Raw genomic sequence first — 13,842 nt, 5'->3', positions numbered from 1 at the left:
TGACAACACTGAATAAATCTCCATTCTCTGCTTGTCACTATTACTTGTTTCATTGTCCTATTGAGGATGAGTGGCCAAACCTAGCTCTTAGGGGAACCAGGTTCTGGCCCTAAGAACTCCGGTCACAATGGCTCTTATATCCAAACCTATTCACTTTTGAGCTGCCCCCACACTGTCTCCCTGCAAGCCTCTCACTTAGGCCTGATGCCAAGCATGCAGGGAGCCCACACTTGGATTCCTGCTGCTCCCGAATCCTGAGTGCTCACCTCTGTTATTTTCCCAGCTAAAGACCCCATATCTACTTTTAGAAATCCATACTCCCAGGCCTGTCCTGGTGTCCAGTCACCAGGAAACCTACCCCTGCCCATTTAAACCCTCAAGAGCGTCTCCTATTTCTGACATGCTATGATCTCTGGCTTGTACCTCTCATCTGATGTGAACTAGATGGTCCCCACATTTACAGGCTACATGGATAACCAGGGCCAGCCAACGGGATTGTTTATGGAAATCCAAGTTAGGAAATTCCAGGCAAAGATATGCCAGGCATGACATCATAGGACTAGGAAGGCATTAATGTCTAGGAGCCTTACAGAGAGCTAAGGAGCAGGCTGGCAAACACTGGAGGGCGAGGGAGGGGAGCACATAGTGAGGGGTCTGGGTGAAACAGACAGATGGCCCAAGGCTCTGGCTCAGATTTAGGTTAGAGGGCTGGACAGCTTTGAGATGGGGAAACCATGTCGAACTTTAAAAATATGTCCGGAATACTTTCAGATGACCATAGGTGAGCTGGGGAGATTTTCCTCTCTGGTGTTGATTTTCAGAGTATTTGTGGAAATTAAACAAAGCCAGAAAGAGTTGTATCGCTTTCCACCATCTTAACTATGCACACGTGAATTCTGAATCTATAAGACAGGAATACAGATGATAGCCTTAGCAAAAGAAATTTGGACAGATGATTCTGCACAAAAGCCTCTCTCATCCCGTGCCCTTTGGAGCATATTTAATCTGATCCATGTTTAATTGTGGGTTAAAAGGGGGGAAGATTAGAAAATTTTAGAGATGGATCTTTATTTTGCCAAATTTTGCTATTAAAAGCTAGCATATTTGGTAATTTTTGAACAAAAGAATGAGACCAGGCCAGATTAGGAGTAGCCAAGATAACCAAAGAATTCTTTGAGGTACACATTATAAAGCTGGGATCCTACCAAGTGGCTTTTTCAATTGGAATGTTAATTTGTTCTTCAAATTTTACTATTTTCCAGAACTTAAAACACTGAGTGGCTATTGAAGACTAAATCAATTCTTAACTTCTTTTTTTTTTCCATTTTTTTTGCAGATTTTTTTATTTGAATTAGAAACAAGGTTGTTTTCCATGACAATCCCAGTTCCCTCACCCTCCTGTCCTCCCCGACCACCCCACCAACTAAAACCCTACCTACCACATATCCTTTCTGCTCCCTATTTTCTTTTGGGCTGTTCAGATTTTCAATTATAAGAAAAGCCCTGCTTTCACAATAGGACTTATCCCAAGGGTTTCTTTTGGTTCACTTTGGGGACAGTTCCTTTGAAAATGCCTTAATTTTCTTCTACATTGTGAAGAGAGAAGATCCCGCCCACCTCCATCCTCACAGAAATGGTGACTGAAGTCAGATGTAAACATACATTTGAAACATGGGAATTTTAAGAGAAAACAACCCACGCAAAAGAAAGAACACTGTTCACCATGAAGCAAAATTTCTCTCAGGGTTGTCTGCCAATCTATTTTCTCTGCAATAGAAGAGGTGGCATAATATTGAGCTAGTCTTTCTTTGGGGACACCACTGTCATCTGAATTTCAGCCCAAGCTTTTCATGGTTTCTCCATGACAGTCTCCGCCACCTGTCACAACTGATGCTTTGTTGCTTGATCCCAACTGGGCTGATTGGCATGCTGCTCGCTTTCCCAGAACACCATGGAACCCACTGTTGACATCGCTCAGGTCCTGTTCTGCAGATGCTTCTTAAACACAGCGTCCCATGACTGTGACAAGCAAAGGGCCCTTTAGTTCTGTTGTCTGTCTATGCTGGACTCAAAATAGCTACAAAGACCAGTTTTGATTTAGTAATTTTTTTTTTTTTTTGGATCCAGAGAACTGGTGCCAGGCATTGAATGTTGTAGAACTGGCAGTCTGGAATCCATGCTGGTTTTATTTATGAAGGAAAACAGTCTGCTTTGATGAGACCTTAGACACAGGAATGCTTGTACCAGTCTCTGGACACTGGTACGTAACTCTTATGATGAAGGAACTGGTTAACTGGCCCATGCTCAGCACTAGCAAACAGAATCCTGCCTTAGTCAGGCCTTTCTGCTTTCTTCAGAAAGTGTTGAGGCAAAGCTTAATGGCAGGTAGAGGAGCTGGGCTCGGGCTATCCAAGAAGTAACCCATGGCCATAGAACCCACTGACTCCAGACAAGGGCTGCTGTGGACACTGCAGGTCAACCTTCAGAACTGACTTTGTCTAACCAGCTGTCCAAGTCCATGACAGCCCTTTGTTTAACTAAGTAAATGTATTCCAGGCAGAAAAGCAGAAAGAAAACACACATTTTGGGTTTATGCCAGGGGAAGAGTGCTTTCCTAGTGTGCACCAAGCCCCGGGTTGCAACCCAAACAAGATCAACAAACAAATTTCCTAAATGATCAACAAAACTGCTTTCCAAGTAATACTAGACCATGATGATAAAACAGAATCCATTAAGGGTTTGCTAGTAAAGGTTGGGAAACAATGTAATTACAATGACTGCTGTAGGGGGCTAGAGAGAGTTGGCTCAGTAGTTAAGAACACTAACTGCTCTTGAAGGGGATCTGAGTTCAGTTCCCAGCACCCACATGGCAGCTCACACCTGTCTGTAACTCCAAGATCTGGTACTGCCACACAGAAATACATGCAGTCAAAACATTAATGCAAAAAGATTATTAAAAAAATAAAACCCAATGACTACTCTACCAATAAGAGAGGCTTTCATACTTTCTTTAGAAACATGAGTTTGTGCACACAGCATGCACACACACACACACACACACACACACACACACACACACGCGCGCGCGTGCGCGCGCGCGCGCGCGCACACACACACACACAGAACTTACAATTTAGATTTGAATTTTTCATACCTTGAGAAAACAAGTAACTCAAGTTGCACAAGTCTGAACTAAGAATGTGAAGACTCAAGCTTCAAACGCACTGTTACTGTTGAGATAATGGTTAGGGTTACAGCATCAGTTAGGGTTACTGTTGACTTCAGGATGCTCGACTGGTCCCAGTCTAGGGAAGTTTCGAGAATAATACACCTATTCACATGGTGTTGCATGAACAGTGTCAGCCTGAACTTTGCAAAGACAAGGTGAGTTCATCCACTTCTGTGTTGGTCAGGGAAGAGACTAGCAGACACATTAGGTCTAAAAATGGAGGATCATTAACAGGAAGGTCAGAGAAGGAGGAGGAGGTCTCTCTCAGGAAGCATCCACAGTACTTGCATGACAAGTCTCAAAACTGTGGCCATTCATTTCTGTACCTTGCCTTACTTCCTTTTTGTGTTACCGTTTGGAGTCGGAGTCATTTGGAGTCGGAGTCGTCACCCAATGGCAGTCAACATAAAGGGAAAAGGAAGGAAATGCAGGCTTAACTTTCAGGTCCTCTTGTCAGGGTGTCCTGACTTAGGGTTGAGAGCAACTTCTGTGTTTGTCTCCACAGTCCCCACAGAGCACACCATGTAATATAATGCATGCTTTTCAAGTCAGCTGCTTTGGACGTAAAAAACGCCAGCCCTGAGGGGGGTCCGAGCTATAGTTATTTCCGTACAATAGTAAACAAAGCTATTAGCAACAGGATCTGAGGTAGCTGGTGACCTTGCACAGCTGACAGGCACGTCATGCCTGTCCTTCAGGGGACCTCACTTAAGTCACTGCTGTGGCTTCCCCAGCTTGGACATATTTGGTCTAGGGAATGCAAGGAATTTGCTGGCTGAGCAAGTTCACACATTCTGCTTTGTAACAGGCTCCTTTCCATTACAGCTTCTAAAAAAAGAAAAAAAGAAATTCCCCGGGGAAGGCACTGTTTCAGAGTGGCACCATGGTCAACCGGACAGTTTTAGTCTGAGAGAATTTTCTCAAAAAAGCACCATAACCTCAGGACATAGGATCAGGTTCTGGCTTTGAAAGAGACCTATTGCACTCCCTACCAAAACCTGCAGCAAAGGCCTAGAACGACATCTATCTGTCCTGCAGACAGACGGCTGATGGGAGGAAGCAGAACTAGAGGCTGAACATTCACTCTGTACAAGTTATTCCTGGTTTACTGATGTTTAAACTGAGGGTCACAGAAACGTGGCCATGCTGAAGCAATGGGTGGCACACTGGGACTTGACAGGCAACTCTAAGGCTGTGCAGTGTTTGGAGTTTGTTCTCTTCTCACTGGAAGCTATTTAACTGTTACTAGCTGTGCACTCTATTCACTTTGATAACATATCATTAGGTATGAAGTAATGGAATTTGAAAAAATGCATAAACCAAGGCCAAGCTTTGACTTAGTTAAAAATCAATCACATTAATACAACTAATGTGACTTTTTCGGTTTGTAAATAACTCTCAACACTGTATCTAAATCATTCTTCAAAAGTAAAAATTGGTCAGTGATGGTATGTAGAAACCATGTTTTTTCTCATGTCTAATTTGCTCACTTATCTTTTGGAGGAAAAACAATTAGCTGTCTTAAGGCAATGAACCCAAAAGCACTATCAAATAAACCTGGACAGCTCAGTGTAAATGAAAATAGAACTATGGCACCATCTAGTGGCAGAATGTAGCCTTGCACCTAAGCCGGCCAATGCAATTCCAGTCTACAAACGACCCATGGTGGATCTTTCAGAGAGAAATTGGGTCTGCCTCCAGAAACACTTGAGAAGCATTCATATATCTCAATACTGTCTACCTTGCTGTAAGTTTTCATTATTTGTTGCAACCAGACCCACCTTTGGCAAGTTTTGTGAGTATTTCAGGCTCAGAACACAGCCAGCATTACTGACTGAACCATCACCCCCATCCCATGGCATCATTTTAGAACAGTGATTCTTAGAAATAAGTGCTTATATGGTCCTGGATTGGTTTAACACAGACTGGCTATTGGCAAAGTTTGTCTTTCAACTTGTTCCTTACCTTTGCAACACTTTCATAGCCCAAAGGTCAAACTGGGCCAGAAAAAGCTGACAAAAGATCAAGAGAGGCCACATTATTGTGTTTGTCTATGGCTTTTTGTGACATCTTACGAATGTGAGACAAGCATCGTAACTCTGAGCTGTATCACTGGCCTAGAGAATGCACAGAGTCCACCGCGAGTGAGTGGAGAAGACACAGGCTTTATAGTCAAGAGCCCAGCACTGCATACAACTTTTGAAGACAGGTTTATTTATATATAAGTGCATGAAATTGAATACAGAAACTTTATTAAAATACTGTATATTACAAATTTTAATCCAATAAATTCTGTGTAATGACATTGAAGTGCTGGATTCACTTTAACAGATGTTCTGTGTGTTGTCAGCAGTTCACCCTGTATATTACAAAGAGGAGAGCCATGTGCGGATCTCAGAAGTTGTCCATCCTGGGACCAGACGCGGGATGGTGTGAGTTGTGCATCATTCCTTTACAGCACTGAATTGAACTGCGCTCTTATTTTCGCAGGCCAACTTTCAAGAATCAAAATAACTTGCATATGTTTATTGCTGCCCTTTGAAGAAAATGTGTGGTGAAAAATAATTCAAAATGAGGACCAGCATCTCTGAGGCTAACCCGATGCTTACTGCAATTAAAATACTTAAAATTCACTGCAAAATTTGTGTTCTCCAGGGAGTTATGCTATATACACAATGAGATTTGTACATGACTTGGGAAATAAAAAAATCGCTCATATAAAATTAAAAATCAATAGTATACAATATTTACAGCCTGTTAGGTATTACATATAAACATAGTTTAAATAATCCTTTAAAATGAAACTGTTTTATGTAAACATGCAGTACACATATTCATACAGTGTAGTTTATAGTCTTAACAGAAGGGAAAATTGTGTTCACATAATGCAAGTACTTCATCAAACAACGCTCTTGTTTGAGTATCACTCTCCAATACCTATTCTTCCTGTCTGTAAGCTTCACAGTACATTTAGTATTTTTATTGTAAAAATAAATCCCTGATGGCAAACATAATTCTAAAGGTTACATAAAACCTGCCTTTGTACTACAATGTTAAACTAACACTGTTCACACAGGAATCTCTAGTTTACTATAAAACTCAACTTTAAAATCCTACATTTAATTTACTGAACTACATTCTCCCCATTTCATACTTGCTCAGAAAACAAAACAAAACAAAAACAAAAACAAACAAACAAAAAAAAAAAAACAGAGGAAAGGAAAGGAAATGCCGAATGGTGAAGGATAGTGAAAGTAGTTGTCACCTGTCATAGTAGTGGCTGACTAATTTCTAGGTAACATAAGAAGTTAGTAGCTGGACTGGTCTCAGTGGCCCTCCTCATTGTTCTGGAGTCTCCCTGCAGGTGGTGTGCATAAAGCCAGCCCACTGGTGCCAACCCCAGCCAAAAGTGTCTTAACTTTCAAGACACTGAGACATCATTGAGCTTTGTACTGTGGTTCAGCTAAATGACTCCTCAGTGGGCTGAGAGCTAGTAAATTTTAAAGTGAGTTTCTTAGTACCTGCTGGATCAACTATACTTGCTACTTAAGCAAAGCCACACTAGCATGTCACTTTAACCCTGCCCCCTCTTCCTGGAACATCTTAAGGCAGAGGCTAACACTGAGGGTGGGACCACAGGTGAATGTCGGCCAGATTATATGGCTAAAATGAGCAACACGGGAACTTCCTATTTGTTCATCTAAACAGGTAGAGCTCATGACTAAGGGCGTGTCCTGGGGAGAAGAGTTAGGATGTTTCTATATTTCTCCATGGAAACCACGTCCACTGTCAGAAACACTAAGAAAAAAACTGTGCAAACAAAAGCCTCTGCTTTTCTTTCCAGGAGAAAAGCGTTAAAACCATTCCATCCCAACCATATTCAGTGATGAACCGTAAACATTTTGATTTACAAAGAAGCAAGCACAGTGGTACACACCTGTAATCCCAGTACCTGAGAGGCTGAGACAGGAGGGTCACAAGTTCAAAACTAGTCAGGGCTACACAGTGAGGAGACCCTATCTCAAATACAGAAAACTCAAAACAAAGCATTTAACATCAGCAGTATTACTTTTCAAAAAGTAGTTACCAATACACATTCAGGAGGAAAAGGGCCCTGGCTGTGGAGTTGAGATGACCATGCATCAGCACTCCTCTTCCCAGGTATTTATGCCATAGTGTTTCCCAGTTTACATTACAGACCTGAGAACCCCCAAGGCAAGAGCTGAGCCTACATACACTAGGTGTGGGTACAGGGTATCGTCTAAAGGAAAACAGGAGCATCACATCATCACATTGTCCTGCCCTCCATTGCCCCACCCCCCACCCCACTCGACCTTCAACTACTTCCTTTCTCATGAGATAACCACTGCATAAACACAGGCACTGAATAGTCCCTGTAGAGCAGCACTTCAGCTTCTGTCAAGGAACTGTGTGCATCTAACTAATGATAGCTGACATCTGCTTTGGAAAGGAGGGACTGTTAGAGAAACCACTCAATGAATTAATTACAAACCCAAGGAAATCATTACCTAAGTTCAGCACATGCGTCACACACATAGGTAAGACTGTGCGGGCCAGTCTCCTAAATCAAGACGGTATCCGGATCACAGCTCAGCTTGCTCAGAAAGGTGAATGCTGCCACTGCCCTCACAAAGAGCTAGCCAGTGCATCTCCTTGTTTACTGAAAATACTTCAGATATTAAGCATCAATTCCTGCCAAGCAAATCCTAGCGGTTCTCTCACAGGCCAAATTCAGAAACCGACACACCACACTGGATCCCCTACAGGGAACAGGGGTCCTCAAGGGAGACAGGCAAACACAAAAAATGCACCACCATTTTAAGTGCATGTGTTTGGTAGTGCCCACACTCCCTGGAGTGAGGTATTATCAAACTTGTATCTCAATGGTAGTTTATAGTCTTAACTATGCTTGCATGACACAGGAAAGATGATCATATATGCTTTTGTGCACTGACCTCTCTAACAATTCCTCTCTTTCAATTTCCCTCTGTTTCAAATGGTATAATTTATTAAAAAAATCTATTTTAAAATCAAAGACTGTCCTTTATATCTTGAACAGTGTCAAAAGGATGAGAAATTATGGACAATCAGGAGACTACTAGAAGATTGTCACATCTAACCACTGAGAATATAACCTCTGATTTTAAAAAGAAACAGCAATTTACTGAGTTATACTCAACTTGTGTTACCATACTTCTCTGTAATCTAAACCCATCAGAAATTTTCTAGTAAATTTTCTATACTCTTCATGTCTTACACACACAACAAACAGGGATGTTTCCAAAGATTGTTTTGAGATGTTCTTAAACATGTTTTCAAATGGCAAGAGTATTGTCGTCTGCAAATAGTTCAAAAGTGCTCTCAGCATCTTGTCACTCCCTACATTATAAAATGGTAATAAGTTTAAGATAATGGTATTTTTTTAAGGTTAAATAGAAAATAGGCAATAAGCAAAACAATAGCCAAAACCAACAGTGACAGGACACAGATGTCCCAAAAGCACAGTGTAATAGATGACAGGTGACCAGGAGGGGTGGGGAGCTAAAACAAGGGCAAGAATCTGCATATGGAAAAGGGTCAATGAATGTTTTGAGCCAATGCAAAGATGTAAGCAGGAAATAGCCGTGGAGGAAATGCTGGCCACATCTACTCTTCCTACATTACCAGTGGTGACAATGCCGTAATTCACTCCTGTCTGCCCTGTCACCACCACCAACAAAGCACCCTTAGAAAACTTATCTGTTGACTTTAAGAGTAAAGAAGAGGTGATGAAAGTAAGTTGTTTTTTCCTTCTTAAAATATACAGAAAAAAATGAAAATGGATGAAGAAAGGTAAATTTTACAAAACACCATCTCTAATGGGTATTGCAAAAATTAACTTTAAAATTCTACTGCCTGTCTCTTGAGTACTTACTGTCAGATATGTATGTAGTATGTATTACCCAGGAAGCATTAATCCAGTTTCAGGGTTATACCTGAAACTAAGCATGGTTAAGTGATGCTCAGATCAGCGTGAAGGAAGACCACAGAGCCTGGATTCAAGCCTGCACCACTGGCTCACAATCTAGTCCTTTCTCTCCTAGCTCAGAGCAAAATCTAAGACACCAAAATGCCCAATCCAGAGGATGAGATAAGAAAAGAAAAGGAGGCCACGAGAGGAAGGGAAGAATGGGTGTCAGGAATCTACAAGGCACTAGCCCACGATTTTTAGGGTTCGAAACTGTTTGGCCAGTTCCTGGGAGACTTGTGAGGGAATCCTATCAGCCATCTCTGTACATAGGATATGTATAAGGGGAACTCACTGACTGAGCTAGGCGGTGAGTGCCAGCCAGGCATCTGACAGAGGTCCCTCTGCCCTCTACTGAAATGAAAGGTGCGGGAAGCATTGTTTCCTATAGCATTTTCTGATCTTAAACTATCCAGTGAGCCTTCCTTCCTTTCATAGACAAAACCTTTAGGGCTTGGTAAAGGAACCTCGGAATTCTGTACTGCAAACACTAAGAAAGTACTCTGGATAAGACCGTAACACTGGATGGTACATGCGAGGCTTTAAATTAACAATGATGCTTTAAATTGAAATTAAATTTCAGGTCCCCTGAGAAGCCAATGGAACTGTGCCAGGGGCCATCCTCACCTCCTTCTCGGGGAAGTTACCAGGCTTCGCTCATAACTTACAGGAGGCCCTGGTGCTAAAGAGTTTTCATCTGTCATGAAGAAAATTCACTGCTAAACCATGGCTGAGTTTTCAGAACATGGAACCTGACTATGTCGATGACAGCTTTTGTCATGTCCCAAACAAGGGTCTCCAGCAAAAATCTTAAATACCCTCCAGTCTATTTAAAAGATCATTTAACTGAACAAATATATCAACTTCTCCAGTAGAATACGAAAATGTTCGTCAAACAAAGCTTTCCAATTGGACTGTATTCATATATAGCTATCTATATATGTATGTATATAATGATATACTTGTGAGTATAATATATATAATTAAACATTTGTCTCTATAAGAAACAGCTAACTTCTTGAAAACTTCACCATATAAATAGCTATTTAGACAGTTTCATAAATCCATACTATTCAACTGCATTTCAAAAATACCAAGAGTGATAGTTACACAAAATCCCAATGGAAATAACTGAAGAAAGAAATTAAAAATGTCCCTCAAATTAAAAGTACACACATATACACACACAAACACAATTCTTAATGCAAATGAGCTTGATAATGAGATGACTGCAGGACAGTCTATAAAATGATAATTAACCCTCTCAGAATTTTATCCTACAGCAGAAACAGGAGCTCAAATCTCTTTGGTCCATTCATTCACATATTCAATATGTCAAGTTAATTTCTAGTTAATTTTAGATTTTAAACAATGGGCTCCATATTAACTCATATGATAACTTTCTTATATCATAAAATAACCATGTTAAAATAAACACTTGTTCTGTACACGAGACACTGTCTGTGTTAGCAATTCTCCTGCTGGCCCACAAAGCTCTGAATTCCTGACAAGTCACTTGAGGGCAGAGCAGAAATCAGCCCAACAGGGAAAGAGAACCAGGATTACCTGGAGAAGACGCCTAGGTTTCATTTTAGAAAACAGAAAGAATATAAAGAATGCATGGGAGAAATAGCAGGCTTGTATACAATAAAAACAATCAGTCTCAAGACTTGTTTTCCCACATCTCTAAGGGTGAATGAAGACTTGCTTATTAGTTGACTTTGGGGGTTGTTTAATTTCCAAGCCACACTACAAATTGGTTTATGTACTGGCATAAGCAGCCCCTCCAAAAACTATTAAGATATTCTTTTTGCTGGAGAAAAAGGGGTATGGATAATAAAAGTCTTAAAACTAAATTAAGAAGCTTGGAGTGCTGTTGTTTTTTTAGTTGCTTGTAACTTCATAATCTCTACACTGGATCTTCTTTTAAGTTAGCACATTTGTAATTAGAACTGGTTATTGCCCCCCCCCCCACAATACTTAGTTCAACCAGGGTCTGTACCTTCCCAAATTCTTGTTTTCATGACAACTGTGTATTTTTCTAAGCCTCCTAAAGGGTTTTACAGACAAAGTACATTTCTACTTGTAATGAATGTAATCAGAGACACTATTTGACTCAGGTATTAACTCAGAAACACACACTCAAATGACACCATTCAAATGAACCTCTCATCTTGACACACTCAGACTAACTGTCAACTTGTAGAATGATACACTGTGTCCTCCAGTCTTTACTTAGTGTAATCCTAACCCTGTCACACATACAGGGTACCACAGTTACCGCTCTTCCTATGTAAGGTACTTACTGTTTTCTATAAATGAGGCATTTGAAACCCCAGAGCCTAATTTAGGCCACTTTCTAAGCATTTAGTATTCCAGAATCAAAGACTTCGGAGACACGTACACTGTGCAACACAACCCTACTGCAACACGAATTAGAAGGTTGTGTTCTGTAACATACGAGGCAAAAGCTTTCTTAGAAGGGTGGAAGAATGCAACATGCATCTCAGACTTTTTCGTACAAAATTTATAAGGAAAAATTTTCAACTATATATTTATGACACATGAGTGACAATGTGTTTGACCCATACAGGTTTTGAATCCATGTAAATAGAATATGATGTGTAAGGGAAACTATTCAAAGGGTGTAAGTTACTGAAAAGAGTGCACCCTCCATGTCTACTTGAGTCCTTAGAACACTCAGCTAGTCTTCCATGAAAAAGACTATTGTTTTCCACATAAATTAAATAACAACACATAGACATATTAAAGCCCCAAATCCCAGAAACACTCATCTTTAAAAACCAAACACCTTCCTTAGTACTGAAAGCCTGGTATTCGGCATTCATACGGGAGTTAGCATCACAAAACAAAGTCTGACTATGTTTCCTGAATCCATGTCAAGTATTTTCACAGCACTCACCTACCTCTACACTTGCAAACTGTCACATGATCAATGTTAACAGAAAGAAAAGTTTGGCACATAGATCAATTTCTAAAAACGTCCCTGTAACTTAACAGAACACTGTTGAGAACGATGATTTCAACACCAATGTTAACCTGATTGGCAGCTAAACAAGGTGCTTTTTCTTGCAGCTTCACAGAGTGTCTTGTGCACCTTGCCTGGGATGGAGGCACATAAGGTGCAGTGCGGTAGTGCAATCGCTCGGACGCCAGAGGGCAGGCTTTCCACACAGCTCAAGGTCTTCCCTGCTTGTACAATTCCATTTCAGCTGGTCAACAATGCCGTTTCCGGGGAAGCTGTACATCTATTTCCTTAGTTAAGAAGACATTCCCTCAGAACCTCAAAGTGTCGCGAGGATCCTTGAAAAGGAGATGATAAGAGTCAGTACAGTCTGCCCCACGCCCCACACCAGGGCTTCCAGGGGGGCCATGTTCTTCCCAGCCACTCTGTAGATGCCTGCCACTGCTGCACCTGTGAGAGAAACAGAGCACAGGTCACGCAGGGCATCAGCTGCCACATGACTGCTGCAAAGGTCCCCTTTCATTTACCAAAGCAGAACACTTAACACATCCCCACTTTTCCATGTGACTGGCTAAAAGTTACCTTTAGCGCAGGACACATAACCATCGAATCCAAGAATGGCTTTTTAAAACTCTGAGTTATAATACACAGAGTATGCTCTCAGCCCTTTTAATGTGGAAATTGTTTTAAAAATTGCCAATTATCTTTTACTCCAGAATAAACTCTCATCCCCGTAATATACAGGAAAGGAAAGAATTAGGGGCTGGCCCTGGAACTCTGCACTAATTCTAGCCAGTAGCCAGGACATGGAAAAGCTTATCCGTGCCTCACAATTCAACTAATGGTGTTGGAATAACTCTGCAGCCATCTGGAAGAAATAGATTGAAGTTTATACCTCACCATTCCATCAGGCAGACTAAATAACAAAATGATAAAAATAATACCACACCATAAACTTTGAAACACAAGTGAGTGGGCTTAGTATCCTATGAAAGAGGGGACCTTAAAACAGAGAGAGAAAGAAAAAGAGAGAGGGGTAAAGTAGTAGAAAAGAAAAAAGGAAAAGGGCCAGTTATAGTGGCTCACATCTTTAATCTCAGCTCTCATGAGGCAGAGGAAGATGGTTTTCAGTGAGTCCCAGCCCAGCCAGGGTCACACAGGTTACACAGTGAGATCCTTTCTCAAAAGTCAAAACAAGTGGGGTCTGGAGAGCCGGCTCAATGGTTAAGAGCACTGGCTGCTTTTGCAGAGGACCTGGGTTTAATTCCTAGCACCCATACAGCGGTTCACAACTATCTGTAACTCCAAGGGATCCAACACCTTCTTCTGGCCTCCATGGGCACCAGCCATACAAATAAACAAATCAATCTGAAAACAAATAGCAAAAGCCCCCGACCAATGCCAGAAAATGATCTCTACACTCCAGGGGCAGCATTCTCATGGCCTATGAGCCCACGCAGTCTGTCTTTAACTGTTTTAACCTTCCTGACACACTTGGCCTCAGCAGGCGCTGTGCAGGTTTTACTCTTTCTACTTCTTGCAATACTTGGACTAAAGGGGGAGGGGTAAATACTCCCTAAAATTTTGGTAGGGGTGACC

The 13,842-nt window shown here is 41.3% G+C and overlaps 1 protein-coding gene across 2 annotated transcripts in view; it reads right to left on the bottom strand.

Moving 5' to 3' along the window:
* Window positions 1–5,423: 5,423 nt before the first annotated feature.
* The window catches only part of Tmem170b (transmembrane protein 170B), a 39,099-nt gene continuing 30,680 nt past the window's right edge, over window positions 5,424–13,842 (bottom strand). For both annotated transcript variants that reach the window (XM_027410415.2, XM_035442932.1), the window contains one exon: window positions 5,424–12,693. In XM_027410415.2, the coding sequence (XP_027266216.1) occupies window positions 12,563–12,693 (131 nt within the window). In that variant the 3' untranslated portion in view covers window positions 5,424–12,562. The remainder of the gene's footprint in view (window positions 12,694–13,842) is intronic.

Source organism: Cricetulus griseus, chromosome 3 (assembly GCF_003668045.3).
Source record: "Cricetulus griseus strain 17A/GY chromosome 3, alternate assembly CriGri-PICRH-1.0, whole genome shotgun sequence".
Classification (NCBI taxonomy): domain Eukaryota; kingdom Metazoa; phylum Chordata; class Mammalia; order Rodentia; family Cricetidae; genus Cricetulus; species Cricetulus griseus.
This window is presented reverse-complemented; position numbering and strand designations above follow the sequence as displayed.